The sequence below is a fragment of the Malania oleifera genome, chromosome 13, assembly GCF_029873635.1.
Source record: "Malania oleifera isolate guangnan ecotype guangnan chromosome 13, ASM2987363v1, whole genome shotgun sequence".
Lineage (NCBI taxonomy): Eukaryota > Viridiplantae > Streptophyta > Magnoliopsida > Santalales > Ximeniaceae > Malania > Malania oleifera.
The window spans coordinates 34,450,832-34,475,713 of record NC_080429.1 but is presented as its reverse complement, the minus strand read 5'-3'; the positions used below and the strand labels follow the sequence as shown (position 1 = coordinate 34,475,713).

Genomic DNA, 24,882 nt, shown 5'->3' with positions numbered 1-24,882 from the left:
TAAAAAAAGCGCAAAATGATCCATCGGTCCTCAAGGTGAGTAAAATTAATTTGCTCGTTGATGCTTAATTTTTTATTAATTTTTCCCTTTATGATTTAATAAGATAAACGAAGTATAAGGGCCTACATTTAATTAATCATTTAACTGATAAAAATCTGAGCACGTTAGCTGACTTAGCAAAAATGTAGGGCACTATTTGTAGTGAGATCAGCTTTCCACCGAGCAAGTCTATTCTCACAAGAAAAATCCATAATGATATTAAATACCTGTGCTGTGAGGTAATCAACTACACCAGCCAGTTTTTAAGCATGTAAAAACATCAATTAGGACCCAATGAGAGAAATTAGGGGATGTGCTAGCGACACCCAAATAACACCCATATCGATGTACGACTATTGAATTCCCACCCCATTTGTTGGCATGGTTCCACCACCGATGGGGATGGTGGAATTGTGGGCTTGTTGGTCAACCACACACCTATATGGTGGTGATGTGTTAGCACGCCTAATAACTGTGTTTGATATTAAAATTACTTGAGCAATTTAATTGGTACAAATAAGACATCAAAGATTCTACTTACTCTGAGGACCAATTGATTATTTGACTCGTTAAAAAAATGACACCTCAAAGCACCAAATGGCACAAGAGAAGTAAAAAATAAATCCCGAGGAAACAATAAAACATCAAATCACAACAATTCATATTTGTATAACTTACGATCATTCACATCAATATGCATCGCAATCTTGTCAAGCACAGCAACAGCATCCTCAAGAGCTTTATTGTAGGCTGCAAAAGAACAACAGCTTAGTATTTGTCAAAAAACAAAATTGTCCAATCACTAATTAAACAGCGATTAAGGCATTACCTCGGCAAATGACTGTAGGATGATAACTCTTGTCAATGAAAGCTTCTGCTACATGAAGCATCTCGCCAGCTTGAAAAGATTTTGACTTGACAATCAGTACAAATTCAAGGACTCTGCTTATATAATACGAAGCAGATAGCAGGGGACAGCAAAACAAAAATAATAACAAAAATTTATGGAAACTCCTATCCATATGGTTTGCTCATGAGTCATGGCTATAAGGAAACACATGATTGTTGTTATCCTGGACAAACAGCAGCAGCAGCAACAACAACAAAGCCATTTTTCTCACTGTGGGTCAGCAAAAGTGAAGCTCAATCAAAGGTACATCCTTCAAAAGTTGAAAGGTTGTCAAATTCTTTTTTAACATATCAATTCAGGTTCTTCTAGGTACAACTTCCCTATCCTACTGCCTCTTAACCTCAATCATATCGCTCTTCCTCCCTAAAGCACCATATAGTATATATTACAGGTGCCCATACTATTTTAGAAACCCTTCTCTTATCTTCTATAAGCACAACTTCTAGCTCAATACATGTGTTCATTTCTTAATTAACTCTTAGAATTGTACTGCATTTTCAAATAACAATTACTAGTCACATATGTTTCCAAATTGCTGAGTTTTGATACATATGGAACAGTTGGTCAGATAGCCATCTTATAAAATTTTTCTTTCAACTTTATTTTATTCTAGCCGAGGCATCAAAAAAATCAGTTTTAAGCAAACTGTAAATCCAGTACACAAAGCAAGAAATCTGTAGCCCATTCTCATGTAAAGGGAGTATGGTGATTACCAAGAACAATGACTGAGGTTGTTCCATCACCTACTTCTTCATCTTGTGTCCGGCTTAGTTCAATCATCGACTGCCATCTCATAAAAAAACACAACTTATGAACATGGATTGTCATGGAAAAAAAAAATCAACAAATGTTCAGTAGGAGAAGTCAAAGAACCAAAAGGTTTAAAATTTTAGTAAGAGATCAACACAGAAACCAATGGGAAATTTTCATCTTTAAAAGTAATAAAGCAGCACAAATAGTAAAAGACCTTGCGAGGGCATTTGGTTCAGCATCAAAAATATTCCCGTGAAATGATATTCCCACAGATATCATTCTTGGGAATGGATGCCTACGGCCTACCTAATGGGGATATTTTTTGTTTGGTTCACTCTGCGAAGATTCCCAAGAATGTACACAAAAAGCCCATTTCAAGAAGATGATCATTATATACCCTTGACATGAGTATAAAAAATATATGAAGAATAATTATATTTTCAACAAAAAAAAATACAAAGAATATGCACTTAATTAAATACATAATTAAACCCATACCCTAAAACTTTTAATAATCAAGAATTAAAAAAAAAAAAAAAAGTTCAACATTTAATGATCCATCAACCGAAATAATTGATAATCATTACAATATATTATTATAACATAATAATATTACTTTATTTTTTATTAATAATTTATAATTGTTAATATAATAATATCGTGTAATAACACTATTTTGCAGGGGCATCAACCTCCAACCAACCAAAAGAGTGCGGACAATTAGGTTCCAGAACTAGTATTCCCATGGGGATGGGATTCCTATCAAACTCATGGACAGAGGGAATGGGATGCAAATGTTGTGGGAATCTTTCTTTCCCATGAATGTTAAAATTCCCACTGCATCAAATTCTGGCACTGAAATAAATGTGAGTATGAGAAGTCAGCAACCCATTCCCAGGAACGTAGAAAGATGACGCGTATCAAACGCCCCCGTAAAGGGGAAGAAAGAGAGTTTGAAGAAAAATCAACAACACAAACACACACGGCCAGATCAAAGTTGCAGTGAGGAATACGCTTACGCACCTTAGCAGCTGGATGAGCAAGATCTAAGTCACGCAGAATAGCATTTCCATCATTAGTGATCACAATTCCTGTTGACACAAGATAAAATTGATCATGGATACAATAACACACAATAATTTTGAGAAAGAGTAAATAAACAAAGCAAAAACTGCTATTTGTGGATGTTTTGTGTAAACTATCAGAATCAGGACATCATGTATTTGCAAATCAGAAGCAGTCTATCTTTCAACTCCAGTTTTAATAAATAAATAAATAATACAGCCTTGCCAATGGTGCTTTTTGCAAGAAAACCTTTTTTGAGTAGCAGTGTTAATACATTGCTCCAACTGAGTCTTGTGGGCACTGTTTAACCAGGCAAAATATCTTGAGTACTGCAGTTTTCCGCTTTAAAGGTTCATTATTGGCACACTATGGCATGGAACAGGATGAGAAATTTTTTTAATTTTTTAAAGAAATTGATTTCCAGTCCTTTCTTTGCTTGATGATCACATATTAAATGTAGAATTATTAGATATCTGTCAGCCTTTATTAGATCTTTAGGAGATTTACAGCTAACAAATCAGTTAATTTGATAGCTATTTTTGGTTCCACGATCCTAGGGGATTTGGGTAGCATGTTACCCGATTCTGTAGATAGCCTTTCCTATTTTACTGCTTTCCATTTTAACCAGGATATTCTATTTTCAGTAGGTTGTAAATATCCCTAGTAATTAGATGAGAAGTATCATCTATTTAAAGGGGATGTAATCTTTTTCATAAGTTAGTGGAATATTCAGTTTTCTTTTCCACATTTCAACATGGTATCAGAGCATCCTCTGAACCCGCAGCAGTTCATATAGGAGCCTCATGCCCATTATAGGACACAAACTTAATGGGGATAACTACCTCCAATGGTCCCATTCTGCGATGATGTTTATACGCAGAAAGGGAAAGGATGATTATCTCTCAGGAGTTGCATCCCAACCAAGCAAGGAGCAACTAGAATTATTGCAGAAAATGTTCAGCCAATCTTCAGCAGCCCCAACTACAGTGATTGGTACCGGTTCTTTGGAACACAAAGGTAATTTTTTAAGTGCTCTTAATGTTAAAAAGGAGAAGCTAAGTCCATGGATTATAGACTCAGGAGCATCAGACCATATGACCGGAGATAGAAAAATTTGTTCCTACTTATAGTCCCTATTATGAAAATTTAACAGTCAGGATAGCAGATGGTTCACTCTCAAAGGTGGCTAGTACAGGTTCTGTTAAAATTTCAGAGAACCTAACACTCAACTCAGTTCTATTAGTGCTAAATTTCGATTGCAATTTACTGTCTATAATTAAACTCACTTGGGATCTCAATTGTGTTACTAAATTTTTCCCAAATATGTGTGAATTTCAGGTCTTGGATTCGGGGAAGACAATTGGCAGTGCTAAGATGTGTTCAAGGCACTATCTTCTCGAGGTCAATGATCCTCCTCAAGAAACAACTGACAAATCCGATTGTTTAGTGTCTAGATGTCAAAGTTATTCTTCTGTCATTTGTTCTAATAATGATAGTGCAATTATGTTGTGGCACTATAGGTTAGGACATCCAAATTTCTTGTATCTCAAGAAAACTCTTTCCTTCATTATTCAAAAATAAAAATCCAAATGATTCAGTGTGAGATGTGTCAATTTTCAAGACATGTTCGCAACTTTTATCCCAACCGACCCTACAAAGCATCCCAACCCTTTTCAATGATTCATATTGATGTGTGGGGAGCATCTAGGATCAAGAATATTACTGAATCTCGCTGGTTTATATCTTTTATAGATGATCACACTAGACTTATCCAGATATTCCTCATGAAAGAAAAGTCAAAGGCAGGTCAGATTTTCAAAAAATTTAACACCATGATCCAAACACAATTCCAAGCAAAAATACAAATTGTGAAAACTGATAATGCCAAAGAATATTTCAAATTCATTCTTGATGATTATCTCTTGATTCAAGGTATATTAATACACCAAAGTTCCTGTGTTGACACTCCTCAACAAAATAGAACTTTCGAAAGAAAAAATCGGCACCTACTAGATGTTGCCCGCTCCCTCATGTTCTCTACACATGTACCAAAATATTTTTGGGGTGAAGCCATTCTCACTACAGCCTACCTCATAAACAGGATGCCCTCTCACGTTCTCAAATTCCAAACTCCCTGTCAAACTCTACTTCAACCCTTCCCCAATATTCGACTCATCTCCACTATTCCCTCCAAAGTATTCCGGTGCTCAACTTTTGATCATGTTCATAGTCAACACCGGGGCAAACTTGATCCTATAGAGCCCTTACTGCATTTTTCTCAGGTACTCTCCAAACCAAAAGGGTTATAAATGCAATTCACCAACTACTAAAAGATATTATCACTCCATGAATGTTACTTTTTTTAGCAACAATCATATTACCCTAAGTCTGAAATTCAGAAATTACACAGGAATTCCAGCTTTGGGATATTGAAGAGTTATCTCACCCTTCTTCTGATTTTGGCCGTTCTCACCTACCACAAATTTCAGAATCTATTCCAACTACGGACTCCATTTCTCCTTCACATCCCTTCTTAGAATCTCCCGCAAGGCATCAGCATTTGGACACTATTCAACCAACAAAAAATGATGAGTTGATTACCTATTCATGGAGGATAAGGAACCAAAAGGAGTTAGAAGTATAGAACAACAAGCATCCCTTAAGCAAATCCAATAGTCTGATCCGAGCCCTAGATCAAGTGAAAATCCACCAGGTAACTCTAATCCCGAGACTTCCCATAATGAGTTAACTAATGATGATAGTGATTGTCCTATTGCTATGAGAAAAGGTGTGAGATCGCGCACAAAACACCCAATATACACTTTTGTGTCATATCAGAGGCTGTCATCTAATTTTAGACATTTTGTAGCCAACCTTGACAAAATCAAGGTTTCTAATAACATACAACAGGCTCTCGATACACCTAAATGGAAGTCTGATGTTTGGGAAAAAATTAGTGCACTAGAAAAGAATGGAACATGAGAGATCACAAAATTACCAATTAAAAAATGTCCAGTAGGTTGCAAATGGATATTCACTATGAAATACAATGAAGATGGAAGTGTTAACTGGTTCGAGAGATTCACAAAGGTAGTCAAGAGGTATGGCTATTCTCAATGTCAATTAGATCATACACTATTTGTTAAATACTCTCTTGAAGGAAAAATTTCTATCCTCATTGTATATGTGGACGACATCATTCTAACGGAAGATTATGAGGAGGAAATAAGTAGTCTCAAAAGTCTTCTAGCTAAAAAATTCGAAATCAAGGACCTTGGGAATCTCCAAAATACTTCCTAGGCATGGACGTGGCACGGTCAAGGAAGGGAATCTTTGTCCCTCAAAGGAAATATGTTCTAGATCTTTTGAAAGAGACAGGGATGCTCGGATGCAAGCCAGCAGATACTCCTATGGATTCAACAACCAAACTAGGAGACAAGGAAGACAGTGCACCAGTGGATAAAGGCAGATATCAAAGACTAGTTAGAAAACTTATATATTTGTCTCACACCTGACCTAATATTGGCTTCTCTATCAATATGGTGAGTCAATTCATGAACAATCCCAATGAAGGAACATATGGAGGCAGTTTGAAGAATTCTACGATATTTGCAGCTAACACCAAGTAAAAGATTATTTTTTCAGAAGAATCAAAGAAGTGATATTGAAATATTCAGTGATGCAGATTGGGCAAGATCATTACATGATCAAAGGTCAACTTCTGGGTACGGCACATACATATGGGGAAACCTAGTTACATGGTGAAGTAAGAAGCAATCAGTTGTGTCAAGAAGCAGTGCAGAAGCTGAATTCAGGGCAATAGCACATGGTGGCATCTGTGAAGGAATATGGCAAAGAAGGCTTCTAAAGGAATTAAAGATTTCAGGTGAAGAACTCATGAAGATGCTCTGTGACAAACAGTCGGCCATCAGCATTGCAAAGATCCCAGTGCATCATGATAGAGCAAAACACGTGGAGATTGATCAACATTTCATAAAAGAAAAAATAGAGGAAGGAATAATCAAGATGTTTTATGGGGCCTACATGTCTCCAACCAGCCGATATCCTTACCACGGCTCTACCAAGAATGAATTTTGATGATCTGAGTTCCAAGCTGGGCCTAATCAGTATTTACAGCCCAACTTGAGGGGGAGTGTAGAATTATTAGATATTTGTCAGCCTTTATTAGAGACTGATCTTTAGGAAATTTACAATTAACAAATCAGTTCATTTGTTAGCTATTTTTGGTTCCACAATCCTAGGGGATTTGGGTAGCATGTTACCCAATTCTGTAGATAGTCTTTCCTATTTTACTGCTTTCCATTTTAAATAAGATATCCTATTTTCAGTAGGTTGTAAATATCCCTAGTAATTAGATGAGAATTATCATCTATTTAACGGGGATGTAATCTTTTTCATAAGTTAGTGGAATATTCAGTTTTCTTTTCCACATTTCAACATTTAAAGACATTGAATCACCTTTTGTAGGGTTTAAAAATCTATGCGAAATCTACTTTAGAAAAGGCAGTGAAGAGACTACTATCTTACACAGAATTCTGATATATATTTTGTAGGCCTTTGCAGGGATTGAACACAATTCTCATTCATGATGCCATTTCGTTCCTTGTACATTTGTACACCAGAAACATACATTTTCAGATGTTTAATTAGAAAATATTTGGATCCATAAAAATGTTATATATATTCCTTTTCACATGACTGCTTCAAAACCATGTTTCCTCAACAATACAGCATAGTTCACTTAATCATATAATAGCAAAATGTGTACCTCCTCCCCCAACATCAAGTAGCATCTTCAACATAGATCGTGGACCCAATGTGGTGCGAATTATGTCAGCTACGGCCTGCAAACAAATTATTAAAGGTTGTCAACACTGGAATGAAGCTTAGCAAGTAATCTCAAGCTAACAGAACCACATTCAGTCCTCACTCGTGCGTCTGCTAAAACCATTCATTCTAAAATTTTGAAAGATTAGAACAAAATTCAATAATCTGATGCCAGAATAAAATTTATAAGTAGAACAAGACTGATAACCATGAATACAAAAAATTGGTCATTGATGTATTAAATCAATGTTATAAAAGGCAAATGCATGATGTGAGGTGTTTCAACCTCCATGAGACAACGCATAAGCCTCAAGGCGTTAAGACAGAAGCCTCTGGGGAGTTTCATATTTGGTACAGAATAAATAAATAAATTAAATTACATATAAATTGAAATATGAAGAAATCCCGAAAATGTTGAAAAAAATTCAAATATGATTAGTAAACTACTTTTTTTTTTTATCATTCTAAGCATACAAACATAAGACCATTGAAGTAAACATGCTAGGAGACCATTATAACATTATAAAATTCAATTTGTGTTCATGATCCAAGACAAACATTACAGTTTTGGAAATGTTTTAAGTTTAAAAGTCTTGGAAATTCACTTACCCTGTGTTTGGGAAACACCTCGGATTTGGATTTTTGTGAAATTTGGCAAAAATTTAAAATACAAAATTGTATTGAATTTTGTCCAAATCCTCCCAAATCCAAATCCAAGGCCCGAAATCCATGCTCCCAAACGCAGCGTTAGATTAAAGCATTCTTTATTCCTTTCTTACATAGGATGATTAAATTTTACTAGCGTAGTTTTTCTTTTATAGTAACAAAACGAATCTATTAGGAAGAAGGGTGTCACAGGCCACAAGGTTCCCTGCTTTGTGAGGGTAGGGAGAGGGACATCACAGTGTACACAGCTTCACCCCCTGCTTTTATGCAAAGAGGCTGTTTCCTTGGACTCGAACCCACGACCAGCTGGTCACAAAGGATCAATCTAAGGCCCGCCCTCAGCATGAATCTATTAATGAAAAGAATATTTACAATGAACGGAAGATAATAAATCCTCTCGGTAGAACAGAGAACTAACGGACAAAAAAACACAATTAAATTAAAGCTACCTTCCAATCTCTTTGGACATCAGACAGTTATAGACCCTCAAAAAACCCAAAAGAATGTGCCGTAAAGAAGCATAAGAAATAACTCTCTCCCAAAGTAAAGGAGAAGGGACCTTCTTGTCTCTGAAAATTCTAGCATTCCTTTCAGTCCATTGCACCCACAGCACTGTAAAAATATGCGCAGACCCAAAAATTCCTTCCTGTTTTATTCTTCCCAAAAGCCTCAAAACTTTACCTTCAAAAAGTCAAAAAAAATTCCAGAGCCACCCAATCCTCTCCCAAAAAAGAAAACTGATTGTTCCACATGTCTTGCCACCTTACAATGAAAAAATAAATGCCTAGGATTCTCATTTGAACCACTACGGAGCAAACAAATATCTGGACTAAGTGCTGTCAGGCCTTCTGATCTGTCAAACATCATTCATATTGATCTCATTGAGTATGAGTCCAAATGAAAGACCGAACTTAAATGGAACTTTTTCTTTCCAAACAACTTTGTTTAAACAGAAAGGGCTAGGATTTGAAGAATTAGTAAGATTAAAGAAAAAAGATTTTAAAAAGAAAAACTTCAAAGTGTTCCCAATCCAAAGCTTTGTCTCCTCAAATTTGGCAAGAAAGAATCCAACACACTCAACAAATAAGTTAGCTCATCAAACTCTCTTTCGTTAAGACTCCTAAAAATTTGGAAATCAAAAGAAAGAGAGCACCCTCTCATTTAAATAAAATGCTGAAATTGGAATATAATCTCTTCTTTTGCTATCAAATAATAATAATAATAATAATTGGTGTCTCATGAATTGAGGGCAGTAAAACCAAACATAGCACCAAATGCTCCAACGAAGACTCACAAACCCAAAAATCCTCTTAGGAACAAATTTTATCCCCAATTCTGGCTTTGAAACGAGTGAATGGGAAGAAAAAACAAGCTGACTGTGAAACAAACTTCCAAGGACTTGCATGAGTAGCATTGGCACTTCCTTTGGAGTCCCACCCATTCTTGTGCAAACCATATTTACTCTTTTCTACTTTATGCAATAAATAATTAGGTTCTAAAGAAAACCTCCATAACAATTTCCCAGTTACAGATATGTTTTTAAAAACCACATTACCAAGTCCCAAACCCCCTCCAGAATTATGCCACCTAACAGCTTCTCAACTAACACGGCAATCCCTCTTATTCTCCCCAGTACTAGACCACAAAAAGTCTCATTCATTTTTTACAACTTCCTAGCCACCCTAGAAGATAAATTAGAAAAGTGAAATTAAATGGGAATACTAGCAAAGGAAGCACTAATCTATTCCTCACTCTCTCAATCACAGGATGACAGGATCCAAAATACCTCCTAAAATCTAAAGGAAAAGAGAGATGATAATGGCCAAGAAAGGGAACTAAAACCTCCTAAAATCTAAAAATTGCTAAATCACTACAGCACGAATTGATTCCAACTACACCACTCGTAAACAAATTGATTTTTAGGCCCAAAATTTTCTCAAAAAAACTCTTTTTAAGCAACATAAAAATCTAACAAAAATTCGCATCATCATTCACAAGAGGGAAAAAAAATGGTATCATCAATGGGATAAGGGAGGGACGACTCAGATGGTATGGACACTTGCAACGTACGCCACATAGTGCTCCAGTGAGGAAGAGTGAGTTAGTTACTATGGGGGTCAACAGAAGAGGTAGGGGTAGACCTAAAATAACTTGGGAGGGGATAGTGAGTAAGGATTTAATATCCCTAAATCTATCAGAAAAAATGGTCCATGATCGCATAAATTGACGGAAAATGATTCATATAGCCAACCCCACCTAGTGGGACTAAGGCCTAGTTTTGTTGTTGTCGTTGTTTATCCACAACATGAAGATGAGACACCTCCACATCCTCTCTACCTACAAAAAGACCACTAATAACCCTCAAATCCCAAGCATGGGCCACCAACCTACTGAAGACAACCACAATGAAGGAGAACAAAAAAGGGACAACGGATCCCCATGTCTCAACCCACTCAAAATGCTAAACCAATCCCTGGGCTGACCATTAACAACCACAAAAAATTGGCAAAATTGAGGCACCTTCCTATTTGCTTACATCAAAGACTCCCAAAATCCTTTTCATCAAGAAACCCCTACTTACCATATCATAAGCTTTTCCAAAATCCAGCTTAAAGACCATTCCGTTTTTATCTCTACTCTTCACATTGCCAACCATCTCATTGGCAACCAAAACAGCATCTAAGATCCGCCTATCTTTAACGAAAGCAAATTCGTCCAAAGACACGGTTGTCCACCAAAACCTCCCTAATCCTTTTAGATAGAACCTTTGTTAATAACTTATACATAATAGTCACCACGCTAACATGCCTAAAATTCTTCACCCTTCTCAATCTATCCTTTTTTAGGAATCAGAGCAATGAAAGTAGAATTCATGCTCTTGCACACCTCTCCATTCCTACTGCCCAATCTCTCAATCACAGGATGACAGGAACCCAAATACTTCCTAAAATCTAAAGGAAAAGAGAGATGGTAATGGCCAAGAAAGGGAACTAAAACCTCCTAAAATCTAAAAATTGCTAAATCACTACAGCACGAATTGATTCCAACTACACCACTTGTAAACAAATTGATTTTTAGGCCCAAAATTTTCTCAAAAAATATCTTTTTAAGGAACATAACAATCTAACAAAAATTCGCACCATCATTCACAAGGGGGAAAAAAAATGGTATCATCGATGGGATAGGGGAGGGACGACTCAGATGGTATGGACACTTGCAAAGTAGGCCACATAGTGCTCCGGCGAGGAAGAGTGAGTTAGTTATTATGGGGAACAATAGCAGCGGTAGGGGTAGACCTAAAATAACTTGGGAGGTGATAGTGAGTAAGGATTTAATATCCCTAAATCTATCAGAAGAAATGGTCCATGATCGCATAAATTGGCGAAAAATGATTCATATAGCCGACCCCACCTAGTGGGACTAAGGCCTAGTTTTGTTGTTGTTGTTGTTTATCCGCAACATGAAGATGAGACGCCTCCACATCCTCTCTACCTACAAAAATACCACTAATAACCATCAAATCCCAAGCATGGGCCACCAACCTATTGAAGACAACCACAATGAAGGAGAACAAAAAAGGGACAACGGATCCCCATGTCTCAACCCACTCAAAATGCTAAACCAATCCCTGGGCTGACCATTAACAACCACAAAAAATTGGCAAAATTGAGGGATCTTCCTATTCGCTTACGTCAAAGACTCCCAAAATCCTTTTCATCAAGAAACCCCTATTTACCATATCATAAGCTTTTCCAAAATCCAGTTTAAAGACCATTCCGTTTTCTATCTCTACTATTCACATTGCCAACCATCTCATTGGCTACCAAAACAGCATCTAAGATCCGCCTATCTTTAACGAAAGCAAATTCGTCCAAAGACACGGTTGTCCACCAGAACCTCCCTAATCCTTTTAGATAGAACCTTTGTTAATAACTTATACATAATAGTCACCACGCTAACATGCCTAAAATTCTTCACCCTTCTCAATCTATCCTTTTTTAGGAATCAGAGCAACGAAAGTAGAATTCATGCTCTTGCACAACTCTCCATTCCTATTGCTCACTCTCTCAATCATAGGATGACAGGATCCAAAATACCTCCTAAAATCTAAAGGAAAAGAGAGATGGTAATGGCCAAGGGAACTACCTCCTAAAATCTAAAAATTGCTAAATCACCACAGCACGAATTGATTCCAACTACACCACTCGTAAACAAATTGACTTTTAGGCCCAAAATTTTCTCAAAAAATATCTTTTTAAGGAACATAAAAATCTAACAAAAATTCGCATCATCATTCACAAGGGGGACAAAAATGGTATCATCAATGGGATAGGGGAGGGACGACTCAAATGGTATGGACACTTGCAACGTAGGTCACATAGTGCTCCGGTGAGGAAGACTGAGTTAGTTACTATGGGGGACAATAGAAGCGGCAGGGTAGACCTAAAATAACTTGGGAGGTGATAGTGAGTAAGGATCTAATATCCCTAAATCTATCAGAAGAAATGGCCCATAATCGCATAAATTGGCAGAAAATGATTCATATAGCCGACCCCACCTAGTGGGACTAAGGCCTAGTTTTGTTGTTGTTGTTGTTTATCCGCAACATGAAGATGAGACGCCTCCACATCCTCTCTACCTACAAAAAGACCACTAATAACCCTCAAATTCCAAGCATGGGCCACCAAACTACTGAAGCCAACCACAATGAAGGAGAACAAAAAAGGGACAACGGATCCCCATGTCTCAACCCACTCAAAATGCTAAACCAATCCCTAGGCTGACCATTAACAACCACAAAAAATTGGCAAAATTGAGGCATCTTCCTATTCGCTTACGTCAAAGACTCCCAAAATCCTTTTCATCAAGAAACCCTTATTTACCATATCATAAGCTTTTCCAAAATCCAGCTTAAAGACCATTCCGTTTTCTATCTCTACTATTCACATTGCCAACCATCTCATTGGCTACCAAAACAGCATCTAAGATCTGCCTATCTTTAATGAAAGCAAATTCGGCCAAAGACACTGTTGTCCACCAGAACCTCCCTAATCCTTTTAGATAGAACCTTTGTTAATAACATATACATAATAGTCACCAAGCTAACATGCCTAAAATTCTTCACCCTTCTCAATCTATCCTTTTTTAGGAATCAGAGCAATGAAAGTAGAATTCATGCTCTTGCACACCTCTCCATTCCTATTGCCCACTCTCTCAATCACAGGATGATAGGAACCCAAATACCTACTAAAATCTAAAGGAAAAGAGAGATGGTAATGGCCAAGAAAGGGAACTAAAACCTCCTAAAATCTAAAAATTGCTAAATCACTACAGCACCAATTGATTCCAACTACACAACTCGTAAACAAATTAATTTTTAGGCCCAAAATTTTGTCAAAAAAATTCTAAGGAACATAAAAATCTAACAAAAATTCGCATCATCAATCACAAGAGGGAAAAAAAAATGGTATCATCAATGGGATAAGGGAGGGACGACTCAAATGGTATGGACACTTGCAACGTAGGCAACATAGTGCTCCGGTGAGGAAGAGTAAGTTAGTTATTATGTGGAACAATAGTAGCGGTAGGGGTAGACCCAAAATAACTTGGGAGGGGATAGTGAGTAAGTATTTAACATCCCTAAATCTATCAGAAAAAATGGTCCATGATCGCATAAATTGACGGAAAATGATTCGTATAGCCGACCCCATCTAGTGGGACTAAGGCCTAGTTTTGTTGTTGTTGTTGTTGTTTATCCACAACATGAAGATGAGACGCCTCCACATCCTCTCTACCTACAAAAAGACCACTAATAACCCTCAAATCCCAAGCATGGGCAACCAACCTACCGAAGACAACCACAATGAAGGAGAACAAAAAAGGGACAACGGATCCCCATGTCTCAACCCACTCAAAATGCTAAACCAATCCCTGGGCTGACCATTAACAACCACAAAAAATTGGCAAAATTGAGGCATCTTCCTATTCGCTTACGTCAAAGACTCCCAAAATCCTTTTCATCAAGAAACCCCTATTTACCATATCATAAGCTTTTCCAAAATCCATCTTAAAGACCATTCCGTTTTTTATCTCTACTCTTCACATTGCAGACCATCTCAATGGCTACCAAAACAGCATCTAAGATCTACCTATCTTTAACGAAAGCAAATTTGGCCAAAGACACGGTTGTCCACCAAAACCTCCCTAATCCTTTAGGATAGAACCTTTGTTAATAACTTATACATAATAGTCACCAAGCTAACATGCCTAAAATTCTTCACCCTTCTCAATCTATCCTTTTTTAGGAATCAGAGCAATGAAAGTAGAATTCATGCTCTTGCACACCTCTCCATTCCTATTGCTCACTCCCTCAATCACAGTATGACGAGATCCAAAATACCTCCTAAAATCTAAAGGAAAAGAGAGATGGTAATGGCCAAGAAAGAGAACCAAAACCTCCTAAAATCTAAAAATTGCTAAATCACCACAGCACGAATTGATTCCAACTACACCACTCGTAAACAAATTGATTTTTAGGCCCAAAATTTTCTCAAAAAAATATCTTTTTAAGGAACATAAAAATCTAACAAAAATTTGCATCATCATTCACAAGTGGGAAAAAAAATGGTATCATCTATGGGATAGGGGAGGGATGACTCAGATGGTATGGACACTTGCAACGTACGCCACATAGTGCTCTGGTGAGGAAGACTGAGTTAGTTACTATGGGGGACAATAGAAGGGGTAGGGGTAGACCTAAAATAACTTAGGAGGGGATAGTGAGTAAGGATTTAACATCCCTAAATCTATCAGAAAAAATGGTCCATGATCGCATAAATTGGCGGAAAATGATTCATATAGCCGACCCCACCTAGTGGGACTAAGGCCTAGTTTTGTTGTTGTTGTTGTTTATCCGCAACATGAAGATGAGACGCCTCCACATCCTCTCTACCTACAAAAATACCACTAATAACCCTCAAATCCCAAGCATGGGCCACCAACCTACCGAAGACAACCACAATGAAGGAGAACAAAAAAGGGACAACGGATCCCCATGTCTCAACCCACTCAAAATGCTAAACCAATCCCTGGGCTGACCATTAACAACCACAAAAAATTGGCAAAATTGAGGCACCTTCCTATTCGCTTACATCAAAGACTCCCAAAATCCTTTTCATCAAGAAACCCCTATTTACCATATCATAAGCTTTTCCAAAATCCAGCTTAAAGACCATTCCGTTTTTTATCTCTACTCTTCACATTGCCAACCATCTCATTGGCAACCAAAACAGCATCTAAGATCCGCCTATCTTTAACGAAAGCAAATTCGTCCAAAGACACGGTTGTCCACCAAAACCTCCCTAATCCTTTTAGATAGAACCTTTGTTAATAACTTATACATAATAGTCACCAAGCTAACATGCCTAAAATTCTTCACCCTTCTCAATCTATCCTTTTTTAGGAATCAGAGCAATGAAAGTAGAATTCATGCTCTTGCACACCTCTCCATTCCTATTGCCCACTCTCTCAATCACAGGATGACAGGAACCCAAATACCTCCTAAAATCTAAAGGAAAAGAGAGATAGTAATGGCCAAGAAAGGGAACTAAAACCTCCTAAAATCTAAAAATTGCTAAATCACTACAGCACGAATTGATTCCAACTACACCACTTGTAAACAAATTGATTTTTAGGCCCAAAATTTTCTTAAAAAATATCTTTTTAAGGAACATAACAATCTAACAAAAATTCGCATCATCATTCACAAGGGGGAAAAAAAATGGTATCATCGATGGGATAGGGGAGGGACGACTCAGATGGTATGGACACTTGCAGAGTAGGCCACATAGTGCTCCGGCGAGGAAGAGTGAGTTAGTTACTATGGGGGACAATAGAAGGGGTAGGGTAGACCTAAAATAACTTGGAAGAAGATAGTGAGTAAGGATTTAATATCCTTAAATCTATCAGAAGAAATGGTCCATGATCGCATAAATTGGCGGAAAATGATTCATATAGCCGACCCCACCTAGTGGGATTAAGGCCTAGTTTTGTTGTTGTTGTTGTTTATCCGCAACATGAAGATGAGACGCCTCCACATCCTCTCTACCTACAAAAAGACCACTAATAACCCTCAAATCCCAAGCATGGGCCACCAACCTACTGAAGACAACCACAATGAAGGAGAACAAAAAAGGGACAACGGATCCCCATGTCTCAACCCACTCAAAATGCTAAACCAATCTCTGGGCTGACCATTAAAAACCACAAAAAATTGGCAAAATTGAGGCACCTTCCTATTTGCTTACATCAAAGACTCCCAAAATCCTTTTCATCAAGAAACCCCTATTTACCATATCATAAGCTTTTCCAAAATCCAGCTTAAAGACCATTCCGTTTTTTATCTCTACTCTTCACATTGCCAACCATCTCATTGGCTACCAAAACAGCATCTAAGATCTGCCTATCTTTAACGAAAGCAAATTCGGCCAAAGACACTGTTGTCCACCAGAACCTCCCTAATCCTTTTAGATAGAACCTTTGTTAATAACTTATACATAATAGTCACCAAGCTAACATGCCTAAAATTCTTCACCCTTCTCAATCTATCCCTTTTTAGGAATCAGAGCAATGAAAGTAGAATTCATGCTCTTGCACACCTCTCCATTCCTATGAAATTCCTCAAAAAAAATTCAAGGCATCCTCTCATATGACTTCCTAGTTGTCATGAAACAAAGCCGTTGTGAATCCATTTGGACCTGGTCTTTATCTCTATCCATATTGAACACTGTCCTCCTAATTTCCCCCACACCAAATGCACTCTCCAATCACTAGCCACTTCTTCCCCAATGGGTTTCCAATCCAACCCCTCCACCAGAACATGTTCTCACACTCATCTCGATACAACCCTTTATAAGAACTGGTAGCCTGCTCCACTATTTGTTTATGGTCTCTCACCACCTCACCTGAATCAGCCTCCAACTCCTTTATGAGGCACTTCCTTCTTGTCCCACTAGTGACACTATAAAAGAGCCTAGAGTGCAATCCCCCCTCTCCAACCCAACTACCTCAAGACTTATGACCCCCACTCCTATCTTCCCTCATTAAAAGCACCTCCATTTCGTTGCTAAAGTGAACCTTTCTAACTCTATCTTCCTCCCCTAATAAACAAGTCTCCTCCAGTGTATCCAAATCACTAAATCTCTAGCAAAATATCATTTTTCTTCCACCTAATATCCCCAAACACTTCTTTATTCCAACCTTTCAGATTTTCTTTAATAAATTTTAGCTTTCTCATCAACTTAAAACCCTCCTATCCCTGAATGTGGTACTCCTTCCACAGAACTCCTATAGAATCACAAAAAGAAGGATACAAAAGCCACATGTTTTCAAATCTGAAAGAAGTCGAACCCCATAGAATTGGGTTGAAATCCAAAAGAATTGGAATGGTTAGAAATGGGACTAACTAGAACCAATTGAACAATATCAGGAAACAAATCCTCCAACTCATCAGTATACAAATATCTATCAAAGCAAGTCAAGGCTTGTATGTCTCAAAAGCCACCCATGTAAAGCACCCATTGTTCAAGGGAATATTCCTAAGACCATAATCCCAAATGAAAGAGTCGAAAAGTCTCACAACACTAGTCACCCTAGAACCCCCAAACTTCTCCCCAGAGGTCCTCACATTATAGTCACCCCCACCACCCAACACAAGTTGCAAAGCCTAAACAAACTAGCCAGCTCTGATAAAATTTTCCCACTAGGAGTATTGAGTAGCTACAAACAGAGGTAAGCCACCAATCTCCTAAACCCCTAAGCTCAAGTAGGGCAATATACAATCTTTGCACATAGCTAGCCTCATACCATGTCACTAATTGACCACTCAATGCTATTGAAGATGGGAAAAAAAAAACCCACTTAGTGAATCTATTATCCCAAATCATCCTAAAGACCTAGGAATCAATATCACCTTATTTTGCTTCTTGAAGAAACAAAATATCAAGGTTGACATCATTCACCAATCCTTAACCACTCTTTTTGTCTAACCCCCTAAGACTTCTAATATTCCAAGACAAAAGCTTCATTGGAAACACTGCCAACTCCTAGAAACCGACCCTCTTTCTCATATTTCACCAAAGAGGCTAATCTATCTAATTCCCTACTCAATTTATGTTGGCTTTTTCACTCTCACCTAAATCCTCTTTCTTAAACCTAACTAAATCTCCCAAAGAAGCTGTCAAGCTAAGACCCAAATCATCAAGAAGTTCTTGGGCCTCCTGGTTTTCTCTCTCATACCCTAAAAGGTCAACAATTTGCAGGTTTCCATCATACTTTAATACCTTCTTGCCATTCAATAACTCAAAGTTGATATAAGAAAATACATAATTAAATGGAATAGCTTCAGAAATAGCATCACTCCCCAATTTAGTCCTTAGGAATTTTTTGCCAAATCACTTGTCTTCTCTTTGGAATTAGCCACAAAAAAAAATATGGGATTAGATCTTTCGAAAGATTGGGACTCTATATGTGTTATAGGAAGCAAAATTCCATTTGAAATCCTGGCTTCATCTGCACTTTGATTACTTGTACCAAGACCAATATGATTTTCTATAGATACAGAAATATTTGAACTTGCACTTGCTGCTATACTGCCCTTCACCATACTGATCTTTCCTTCTAACCTGCCCCTCCATTCTTAGTCCCTCCTCAACTTTTCAATTAACAAATCTTCATCCTCGAACTCAAATGACAACAAGAATTCTTCACCATCTTTTGCAAATATAAAATTAGCTTCATCTTAGCTCTCACATTCCTCAATTTCTTTACCTTTCTCTTGTCCAAAAAATCCAGTATACATCTCTATTCTTGTGCAATAACAGACTAATCCAATCTATTCAAGATCTAAGGAGTTCACTGTTCTTCCATTGCTGCCCCTGCCTTTCATTCTTTGGAGTCAACATTTATTGCTTCTCTGAACTTCCCCCATCCTCACTGTTCCCCTACTTCATCTTCACCTGAATGTAATTCCTCCAATTGCACCATAGATGTCCTCGTGTACTCTTTCTTCCTATCCCTAAAAATAAATAAATAAATAAAGGCTCTCTAGAAGAGGAGGGCACCTGCCCACTGAACTGGAAATAAGTCCAAATTCCTCCTATTTTCTAATAGTTCCCAAGCCATTTGCAATTCCGATGGGCCTCCTTTGAGCCTATATTCTCCAGCCCAGTCTTCAAAACTTGGTTGTAAGTAACTCACCCATAATTAGGCTTAGAAAACTCTGTTTTAGACCACACAAAATTAGGCCCAGCAAAGTTTATTCCCTACAGCCCAATTGTTTGCTCTCTCCCTTTAGGCCCAATTGGAAACTCCACCCCCACCCCTCACCCCAAAAAGCTCTAGTTGTTCCCTGATACCTCTTTTCCCTACAATTTTGTAGCGGAAATCTTGGATATTGTCTCTGAAATCTCTCCTCAAACCCCCATTAAAGGGGCAGTCAAAAATGTTCCCTGATACCTCTTTTCCCTACAATTCCGTGGGGGACATCTTGGATATTGTCTCTGAAATCTCTCCTCGAACCCCCATTAAAGGGGCAGTCAAACTTTCCTCGTGCAGAGCATTTCCTTTCTTAATTACCGTCACTAGTTCCTCTTTCTCTACTGGTCTTCACCAAACGTCCCCTCTTCTCTCTAATTTGTAACTCCCCAACCCCCAAACTTCTTTCAAACGGCTTGTTCTCACGAAAAGTCTTATCAGTATACCCTTCTTTGCTCAACTTTTGTTGAACCATAGTCCAAATTCCAAAGAGCACATAATCAGCCCCTCCTTGGAGTTGAACCTTACCTTTCACTTGTTTTCTTTAAAAAGCTTGATTATATTGAAGGACCTTATCCATCCCCCCTACATATCTCCCTTCCGGTATGCAAACCACTTGTATCACACCTCCGTTTAGGATCCTTTCCAAGGATAAGAACCTACTGAAGTTGTTGGGTCTCAACCGAAACTAAGGAAGTGATTTGGTGCTCCAAAAAGGTCTTGATCCAAGGATCCTCTATTTTTTTAAATAGGAAATTATTAAACTATTTAGAAAGCCAATTCATTTCCTCACTTGTTAAGAAAATATGAAAGGTCTGGCTTCCATTCTTCTTTGAAATTTTGAGAAACTGACCATTGTCCACGAACAAGAACAGCTTCTTTCTGAACAAACAATCGATCTCCCCCATTCTTCGAGACAAAAAATAACTTGTTCAACTCTACGGCAAAAGTAAGGTTTTGCCAGAGGATCAGAATCGCAAAGCAACTTTGATGGTGATGAAGTTTCACCAACCGTTTACTTATTCAATCACGAGAGCAAAGCAAAGTTTTTGCTCAGGAAACATAGGCAAAATTCAACTCAACGGCAAAAAAGTTTCGCCGGAGGAGCAAAACATACTTATTATTTTCTTCATATTCCTTTTCTCACTGAAAGACATGAGTCGACTTGGCAAAGACAAAATTTTCCAAAGGAGCTACTCCATGTAACTCGATAACAAGGCATCTTCATTGGAGGAGTGATGGGTATCATTACCATCTTCGTCACAAAAGAAATCATGTTGCATATAAAATTGTTGACGGCTCGCCTAGGGAATGCACGGCGCACAGTGTGTGGTACCACAAATCATTGCACGATACTTAACATCCAACAACACACACTGAACGCCACCTTATTACTAGCCTATTTAAAACCAAATTTGATTTAAAATGCATAAGCTTCCATCAGAAAGTGCAAACAGCACACCTTCTACACAAATGTGCATGCTTTATTATATTGCGTGTTTGCCTTCAAAGAGTTTGGTATTTTAAACCTCACCTAGGGCATTTTAGGCATGCCTCATCTTGAAACATTGGACTAAATACATTTCTTAAGTCAAACATCCATTAACTTTTAGCCAAGAAACTCAAATCTTATTTACTTTATATTATACCCATAGTGCGGGCTCTACGACTTTCTATTTTTTAAAATTTTTAAATAATTATAAAAAATTAAAGAGTATAAGGATATTTTGGGATAATTGTAAATAGTTATAGGGGTCTTTCGAAATAATTATGAGTAGTTATAGGAATAAATTTGACATAATTATAAGGGTATTTTAGGAGAGTTGTGGGTAGTTAAAGAAGTATTTAGGAATAATCATTGATAGTTATAGGGATAAATTTGACATTTTTGAAAGATGACACCAAATAGCGGAATCCACTTTATAATAGTATAGATGATACTATTCTATGATAAGTTATATGATATGTTCCTCTTCCTCTCCAACAAGATACTACTTATAATAAGAATTAACCTTGCCTTAAGCGAGTTACATACTATGATATCTTCTTTTTGTAAAGCAAATCGAATTTGATTCTTGAATAACCAAGGAATGCATACAACATTTAAGCAAGTTCTCAAGAAGAATGACAGTAAGCTGCTTTTACACTTGTAAAGAAAAATGTGTGCACGTGTGTACGCATGATGTTGGCAAAATTGCTTTTTTAACTATGATCATTGAAGGGCCCATAAAATATTGTCATATACACACACACACACACACACATATACTACTTTTCTTAATCAGCCTGTGACAGGAGTCCAAAAACAAGTACTGTACCACACATGTGCACGCACATACGTATGTGTCAAAGCTCACCTTTGAAGCTTGGATATTGGCATGGTGCACCTTATTACCAGATTCACGAGTCAAGGAATCCTCTGCCAATTCCAAATCACTTAAAATCAGTAAAATCATATATATTAATCAATATAAGAAAAAAATAACTTGTCACATAGAAATCCAAACAATTGAACAATTAAACCTACTTATGCATTTTATTCTTTTATGTGTGACAAGTTCACAGGATATAAAAAATTTAATATTTGGTAGTCCAACTCAAAACATGTGTACAGCCAATTAAGTATTAAACAACCCTCAAATTCATTCAAGCTTGTAAAATTCCACTGCAATTAGGATTGCTTTTTGCAAACAATCACGAAGAAATAGCATCATATAACCACAAACCAACAAACATCAATTATTGGCTTCAAAAATCTCCTACGAAAACCACTATAACATGACATATCACTCGTCACCAATCTTCAGCATTCCCAATAGTACTCCTAGTTTCCTTAACAAATCCCACACGTATATTTCTTCTAATCATAAGTAAAAAAAAAAATTTAAAGCAGCTGTGTAATTACAATTCCATGAATACAACTCAATGCTCAAATCTAAGCTACTACATCACACCAACTGAATATATGTGCCTCATCCAGAATCCGTAGGATTCAATAAAGGCCTGAGGTGCAAGAGTTCCAAGTGCTCAAGCCAGCAGTTGAAAAGGAATGGCCAATGCTGTAAAGTTGGAACCATTCTCCTGATATTATGTTCTAACTAGAAGTTTCAGATTTTCTTGATTGCACCTAAGCTCTTCCTAAATAAATTCATTTATTCATTATCAATGCATTAATTTGCAGGTATAGGAGTGAGTGTAATTTATTCCCAACCTCTGTCTGAGCCTATTTTCTTCAGAATTTCACTTGTGTCGTCTCCAATGGATTTCACACAAGTGGAAACTTCATATAATACATGTCCTCTAATGTACTAGGCTGTTAATATATTTAATACTCTCGAATTGAATAAAACTCCCTGTTAAATGTCCCAATCTTTAATCAATTCCACTCACCCAAGTTCTCATAATATCACTCATGCATTTGATAATTTAGTAGAAGATGCGTACACCAGCTTCAAAAAACATGACAAAACAAAACAAACAAACACTACATCATATGCAGGCATTTTCTTTGTTCTTTGGTAAACATAGATCACAGTGATTTCTTGCTATTTTCCATTCATTAGCGTTCTTAGCCATTGGAACCTCTAAATTTTCAGCCTATGACATACAACCACCTTCAACTTCCAAGCCTCTACAAGAATACTATCAACCCACAAAACAAATCCTTTCCACTCTTCATATTCTCTAACTTCTTTCTTTTTCAAAAATTTCAATGATATCGACATAGTCTAGCAAGAGTCATGAAGTTCTCCCAAACAGAACCACAAGCAAGGCACCTGCTAGCGATGGTAAACTTGAGACCCTTACACCTAAACTAATGCCTCAAGCTCTAATCACAGCATACATAGCCAAATAGCTTCATTTTTAACACTTTCTCCGTGAATCAAAAAGCTTCATTTTTAACACTTTCTCTATGAATCAAAACACTAATTTGACCTTGAACCGCACCAAAAAAAAAATGATAATCTTGCTCCTATAATGTGAACCATCAAATCTTGTGATGCCAACAACAGTACATGGCATGACAATGCAGGACTGTAAAACAAATTATCCTAAGACCCATTCTACTAACATCAAAATTTTTCATGTCCCCAAAACCCAAAGAGAAGTAAAAATCCAAGCACTGCATTTAGTCAATACGCATCAAATCCATTAAGGATTGAAATAAATAAAATAGCCATAAGCATATTTCGGCCAATCATTGACTGAAATTTCCACAAATCATCCCAAATTTGTTGAAAACAGAGTTTTTCGGAAAAAAAAGTTAGCCTTTGGGGAAAATTTTCTCCTAAATTGAAATTAAGATTCAAAATAGTGAAAATTATGAAATAGAAACATTATATTCGACCATTTAAGTCTACATTAGCGGTATTTTCATTAAACTAATATTTTACTGATTAATGAATCTCCTTTATATTAATGGAAAATGTCAGTGTGATATTTGTATTAATACACCACATTCATGTCATTGACGTATTTATTCACAATGTTTTAGTTATAAATCTCGCACTGTTATGTCCATTAATAGTTTTTTACAATAATTTTCATCATTTTTTACGGCAACATGGACACAAAAATTTCCCCTGAAATTTCCATATTCTTGAAGCCTCGAAATTTTCGTCATTATCAAAATGTAAAATCTTGATTTCATAAAAATAAAAAATAAAAATGATACACAATGTTACGCATACGAGAAGTACGAAAATACAAAGGAAATAAGGGAGGGAGATGGATGCTTACTGAGAACGAGTACTGGTGCGTGCATGTTTGGAGATGTTATAAACCCTAATTATATAAACGAAACTGCTAGGATTTGGTTTGTAAAGGAGGTTTTTTCAAAGCGCTTTACGGGAGGGAAATGCCGAAGGCCGCACCACTTCCCTATTGGTTTCCAACGCGAAATGTTCTGCGAACCCTAGCACGCCGCACCAAGCACCAAGGTCACGTGCAGGGCACGGGTTGTTAGTGAGAACTGAGAAGTCGCTTCGGTAGAGTTCTGCAACTTTCAAGTTAATTTCTAACATTTGGATTTTGGAATGTTCTTGAATACTAACATGGAGGGCACATGCATTGCACGGACCCAGCTCAATCCTTGAATTTATGCATTATTTTATTTTTAAATTCGTGGTAATAAAAAATTCTTCCTTAGATTCACGTTAATTTTTTGCGCATAAAAGCTCACTATAAAATAATACTAAAAAGACACAATAAATATTTTTGAATTTAATTGAATAGAAATAGAATTATGTTTGGAATGTAAAAAAATAATAATATTCATTTGTAAATAA

The 24,882-nt window shown here is 37.1% G+C and overlaps 1 protein-coding gene across 1 annotated transcript in view; it reads right to left on the bottom strand.

Moving 5' to 3' along the window:
• LOC131146079 (T-complex protein 1 subunit gamma) overlaps positions 1–24,616 on the bottom strand; it is a 32,603-nt gene extending 7,987 nt beyond the window's left edge. Inside the window, exons 1-7 of the mRNA XM_058095372.1 lie at positions 24,335–24,616; positions 21,952–22,013; positions 7,557–7,632; positions 2,726–2,793; positions 1,663–1,732; positions 869–937; positions 718–789 (exon numbers count right to left, since the gene is read on the bottom strand). Coding sequence (XP_057951355.1) covers positions 718–789; positions 869–937; positions 1,663–1,732; positions 2,726–2,793; positions 7,557–7,632; positions 21,952–22,013; positions 24,335–24,359 — 442 coding nt within the window. The 5' untranslated portion in view covers positions 24,360–24,616. The remainder of the gene's footprint in view (positions 1–717; positions 790–868; positions 938–1,662; positions 1,733–2,725; positions 2,794–7,556; positions 7,633–21,951; positions 22,014–24,334) is intronic.
• Between the last annotated feature and the right edge of the window lie 266 nt (positions 24,617–24,882).